The following is a 6,000-nucleotide window of genomic DNA, read 5'->3' on the forward strand; positions in this document are numbered from 1 at the left end:
GGAGGCTATACAGAAAGATATTGATGGCCCAATAAATCAACAAGAAATTTGCGCTGTGATTAAGGGTCTTAACCGTAATAAGACGCCTGGGATGGACGGGCACCCCGTAGAATTTTACCTTACCGACTCAGAGTCTTTAGTACCTGCACTGGAGGCTGTTTTCAAGGCGGCTTTTGAGACCGGCCGTCTGTCTGATTCCACCATGCAAGCACTGGTCACGTCCATACCCAAGCCAGGGTGGGACGGTTTAGAGATGTCTAATTACAGAACCCTCTCTATGCTATCCACTGATTATAAAATCCTAAGCAAGGCCCTTGCCAACCGCATACAACCACACCTTAATACACTTATTCACAGTGATCAATGCGATTTCCTTCCAAACCGCAGTATCTCTCTGTACACCCGACGATTACATTCTGTCGACGGAGTACATCACCTAATATCTATCTATGCAGATGACATACTCCTATACTATGGGACCCGACTGCTGATAATGCCCCTCTCCCTGATATATTCGCCACCTTTGAACGCTTATCAGGCCTGGCCATAAACCCTGAGAAATCGACAAGTTATTTCTTCCAATAGACACCACACCGAACCCACCTGCAGTTCGGCACTTACACCTTGCCAGTGACCCCACCACTTTCAAATACCTAGGCATTGGGGGAGGAGCTACGACAGCAAGCAAGATGGCCACATAGTCTCCCGGCTCCGCTGACCTCCGTCCTACGCTCCAAGATCCTGTCACTTATCCTGATTTCCTGCCCCGGATCCGTGTGTGTGAACTAATCCGCACTCCGATGGTGTGATCCCGGGTTTTTCTGACTTTGTGGAGCTGAGTAACGTCGAGGACCGATTTGTGGCCTAATCCAGTCTGGAAGCCGGGGTCTCGAGTGCTGGCTTAGCAGGGTCTGAGTTGAACAACAGCGGACTGTTGAGGGCGGCAGGGTCCGGTCTCTGGAACTTTCGAAATTTTTGGACTGCTTTGCTACCATCTGAAGCCTGGTGTTGTGTTGGAGGTGAGGAGACGAGTGACGCACGGTGCTGTGTTGCAGGACCCGGAGGCCCGGCACTTGCATCGCCGGCGCACCTTGGGTTGGAGTCTCGTCGCACACTAATGCATGCTGACGGTTGGTCCCTCACGGCTCAGTCCTGCTCCGGCTGCTCTTACCCCAGAGAAGGCGCCTCTCCGTGGGGATCATTATGCCTGAGGAAATATGGAACCGGGCGGAGCAGGCCCAAAGTGGCCCGTCATTGTGGGAGGTGCTGATGGCCCTAGAGGCACTTCAGGCGACTGTTGCGGCTCAGACCTGCGGCCTGTTGTCGGCGGCAGATGGACTTAAAGGACTGAGACCGGATCCTGACTCGATGCCCGAGACCCGGCAGCCAGTTTGCCTTTTGATCGACGCCCCAGTGGCGCAATTAGACCCGGTGCTGGAAGCTGTGCCTGCCCCTACGGAAGTGGATCTACTCGAATGGGCTGTGATCGGTGACTTAACTAATTTTTTGGAATCCCCGGTTTTGCAGCTGTCGGAACATTCAACTGCTGTCCCTATCCTGGAACCTTTTAATTGGTACTGTGAACTGTTTTGGATTGTGTCGAACCCCCTCCCCAGTCGGTCTATCAAGATGGCAGGTGTGATAATGCCCGGCTTCGGAGACGGGGAGGGACATCGTTGGTACCAGCTGCTTACTTTGGGATCTACTGTTCTTTTTCCATCTACTGAACTATGTTCCGACCACTTCTGTGTATCTTTTGACATTTTGATGATGGGGCTTTATTCGTCTGAGGGACTCGGCGAATTCGAGACTGTGGTTTGGGTTGTTCATTGTGGTTTTATCGGTAACGGGACTGCTTCATTAGCTTAACGGAGTCCGGGGCAGGGTTGGGGGTTCCCCCCGAGATGTTTTCTCAGTTTGGACTATTCAAATGTGACAGTTTCGGGGGGACCCCTTTGTTAGGGCGGGGGGGAGAGACCGGGAGCAAGTAGAACATAGCCCTCCTCCATTTCCCCTCTTTGGGTGGGGTTTAATTTCTTTCTGTCTTTCTCTGGGTCTTTCTATATTTCGGGTTTCAGTTCTTGGGCGACAGGCACGCTGCTAGGGGGGTAGGCCGTAGTCATCTGCAGGGGTGCAGGGTGGGGGGTTGGGGGATGGATGTTTTGTTTTTCGTTTTATTTCTATGGCCTTTTTTCTTCTTACCTTTATTTGCCCTTTTCTTTTCTTCCTTTCCGGTTCAGTGTAATGAGTTCATTTTTATGGCCATCTCTGCTGTTTCATATGTGCCTCAATTCTCGCGATGTTTCAGTGCTACTGGGCGGACATTCAGCTGGCGCAAACTATATTTGTACGCTTGCTTATCCTGAATAGTATGTTTTAACGCCGCTGACTTACACAAAGATGATTTAACTGTGGACATATTGCTATTTCGCCCCCCCCCCCTTTTTTTTCGCAACTTGAGATATTGTATGGCACCTGATCCTTCTATCTTATATTATAAAATGAAACTTTTTTATCCTGTTACCAACTTAATATGTTTTACAACCAGTACGTATTGTGGACGTGGCGAATCTGCTCCCCGGGATGCTGAGTCTGGGTTTTGATTGTTTTATTGTGTTGCAACTGCTTAGCGGCCGGCCCTGGGGGTTGTAGGCCCGTGTTTGTACTTGGTTGAAATGTCAAATAAAGGTTTTCCCCAAAAATAAAATACCTAGGCATTCACGTCTACAGAGCACAGGAGGACCAAATGAGAGGGCAATATTCTGCGGGCAATAACAGGGCTCCGTGCTAGTGTCGGGTTCTGGTCTTCTCTACCCTTATTAGTGATGGGACGGAACGCTATCGCAAAAATGGTGATGCTGCCTCGCCTATTATACTACTTTGTGAATCTGCCCGTGGTCCTCCCACAGTCAATTTTTAATAACTTGAACACCATACTGATTAATCTCATCTGGGGCGCTGGCCGCAGATGAATAAGTCTTCGGAAGCTCCAACTGGAGACGCCCAATGGCGGCACCCGACTTCTGAGGTTACTATTACGCTAGTCAGCTCCAGTGGCTTTCATACTGGACTGCAGGAAGGAATTTGCAAGAAAACGTGTTTACACCGCAGAGGCTGGACCGAGGTGAGCTGCATTCTATGCTGCTATTGAGGGCTCGGATCCCCCAGATTGCCCCCCCCTGTTGAGGACTGCCCTGCTCTGTTGGAGGAAGGCTCTATCCTACACATCTGCAGTGACCCCAGACGCCGCAAACATTCCCATACTAGGCATCCCTACACCACAGGGGAGACTTACTTGAGCCAGAATACAGGACTGGACGGACAGTGGGATAGAGGAGGTAGGAGCTTTCTTTGGTGATGGCAATATGTTGGATCACAACTCCTTTTTGCAGGCCACAGGGGCACCACCGCACCTGTATCTTTTACACGCCACTGTGACGCATTATATCAGAACCACATGGGCCCCACCGAAGAATGAACCCACACAACCTAACTTGGTACACCTCTTATACTACATGGGACCTGGAGGGCATTTAGTACGCAGGATGTATCCTGGGGTCCGGGCACATGCAGCGATTACACTTACATCCCTCAGGGCACACTGGGCGGAGGGCTCTGGGGTTGAGTTCACGAATAAAACATGGAAATGTAGGCTGGAACACCCCAAAAAGTATCGCTAATGCAAGACTCAAATTTATCCAGACGATGATACTCTATGTTTCTGGACTCCCCTCATTGCTGCCCCCGTTGTAAAGGAGAAGAGGCGGACGTTATCCACATGCTGTGGTCTTGCCCTCACCTGCGGGGTTACTGAGGAGGAGTCCGCCACTCTTTAACTGTAGTAACACTACTCCCGGTTCCGGATGAGGCCCTAAAATGCCTTGTAGGCCTTCGTAGACGCTCAAAAGTACAAAAGGTTAAAGTTCCTAGACCTAGCACTCATCTTGGCGATCACAGTTTTCACGATGAGGTGGAAGTCCCCCAGATGTCCTGCGGTTACTACTTGGCAGACTGACATGCTTCAATGGGGCAGGGCGGAGGGAGCAGCTCTTCGAAGAGAGGAAGAGAGAGGGGTGAGGAAGCAACCCATCGCACTGGATTGGGAGACCATGATGATTGAATTGGAAGCACTTGATTTGTCCCCCACACAAGCTACCGCAACCCAGTAACATACGAGGTCGCCCAGTGACTTGCGGCATTAGGCCCTGTAGACCCGAGACATTGTGATTTCACCCTGGAAACCGCATCTCTAGAAGGATGACTATATATAGATCTCCTTCGACTCCCGTGGAAGTTGAAGTAAGACTGACCAGGAGAGGGATAGGGAGTGTTAGGGTGGGGGGAGAAGGGGTTTGTATAGGTTCTCACTAGTTGGATGTAAATATGCACAACTTTGAAATGACTCTAAGGATATAACATGTCCGCTGTTCGATTGGTAGCATTGTTGTTACAGAATATGATCTTGATTTTTCCTTCTATATCACACAGAATACTGAGAACAGACCTGTTATGTAACATGTTTAATTGGATTGTTGTAACAGAAAAAGGACTGTACCTAGAGAATTATTCTTCTAATGCACACATGTTGTACTGCGGTCATCAATAAAGTGTGTTTAAAAAAGTAGTTACTGCAGACAGGCTCCCATGCCTTCTTTTGAAACCCGTACTGCAGAGACCTTTCCCTGATGAGCCGGCGGTCAGGACAGCAGTATAATTCATGCTTCGCGGACAACTGGAATGCAGTTACTTGTCTACACTTTCCCAAGATGTGCAGTTGGAACCTAGGTGCCCCCACCATGCATAAATGGCATAGCAGCACCCATCCATCTAATGAGTTGCGAGTATGCCTGTTCATCCTCCACCCTAAAGCTATCATGCTGTTCAGGACACTAGCATCACATGCCCCCATTCATGCATTCCTGAAGCATACCTTAAGAGATTAGAATATATAGACAAACGTTCTCGGTTGAAGAAGCCGCAAATATAGGCTTTGTCAATACTAGCCTGTCATAACGCAGATAAATCTTGCAGAAGGCAGTTTAACTTTTTTGAGTAACGTTTTAAAATAAACACTATGTTCCTTGATGCCTGTTCTGTGCAATCGAATGATTCTTAATTTGCATGTTTTTATTTGCAGGAACTACTCTGCTTGTGGGAGAAATTGTTATGGATGAAGAGAACAGAAATCCGAGAGGCTTTCTACAGGCTCTCACTATGAGTGAAGGCAAACAGCGAACTGGTTTAGAATACAAAGCCCTGCTAGGAAAATATGGATTCAGCAACGTACGAATTCAAATCACCGGAAATTTCTTAGATGCAATTTTGGCTGTCAAGAGTTAACTTTTAGTACATATTTTTCTGCTTTATGTACATGTGAAAGTTATCCAGTAAAATAAGTCATCCAAACAATATGTGGACATCACGTTCATAGCAATATTTTCCAGTTTCGCAGACTGAACTTTTTTGTATCTATTGTGAAATATGAAGAGAATTTTATTGCTCCAGACCTGTCCCATATAATTAAATATTTTGATTTTATCCTAAAATAACATGATATCCTATTACGTCAACAAATACATTTTGAAACCATGCTCTTGTGCTTTTTGTCAAATATTTTTTGTTATTTCCACAGTTGCCTATTCTAGGGACCGTAAAGAACATTAACGTGTGAAACATTTTATGCAATCAAATACAGAATTTAGAAACAATTGTACGTGTAATTTGAATTAGATGCAAGTTTGTATATCCATAAAAGGTATTATTTTAGATACATTTCCCTTGTATTTTTGTTCGCGAAACTACTTACCATACCTGCCATTGCACTAATCACCCAGGTCTGTTTAAACATGTTGCCATCCTGGTCTCTGGATCAGGTGGGCATATATAAGCATTAGCAGTGGGTTGCCGTCGCTATGAATGACTGACTGGAGCTGCTCTCTGCATGTTTTAGGTGGAGTTTTGAGTCCCTGAGCTACTTTTCTGCCGACTTGTCCTTCTCCA

At 47.3% G+C, this 6,000-nt stretch overlaps 1 protein-coding gene across 5 annotated transcripts in view; it reads left to right on the top strand.

The window, feature by feature from the left end:
* ASMTL (acetylserotonin O-methyltransferase like) overlaps positions 1-5,766 on the top strand; it is a 329,012-nt gene extending 323,246 nt beyond the window's left edge. For all 5 annotated transcript variants that reach the window (XM_086934246.1, XM_086934245.1, XM_086934244.1 and 2 more), the window contains one exon: positions 5,138-5,766. In XM_086934246.1, coding sequence (XP_086790372.1) covers positions 5,138-5,340 — 203 coding nt within the window. In that variant the 3' untranslated portion in view covers positions 5,341-5,766. The remainder of the gene's footprint in view (positions 1-5,137) is intronic.
* Positions 5,767-6,000: the final 234 nt, after the last annotated feature.

This window comes from Lissotriton vulgaris, chromosome 8, assembly GCF_964263255.1.
Source record: "Lissotriton vulgaris chromosome 8, aLisVul1.2, whole genome shotgun sequence".
In the NCBI taxonomy this organism is placed as follows: domain Eukaryota; kingdom Metazoa; phylum Chordata; class Amphibia; order Caudata; family Salamandridae; genus Lissotriton; species Lissotriton vulgaris.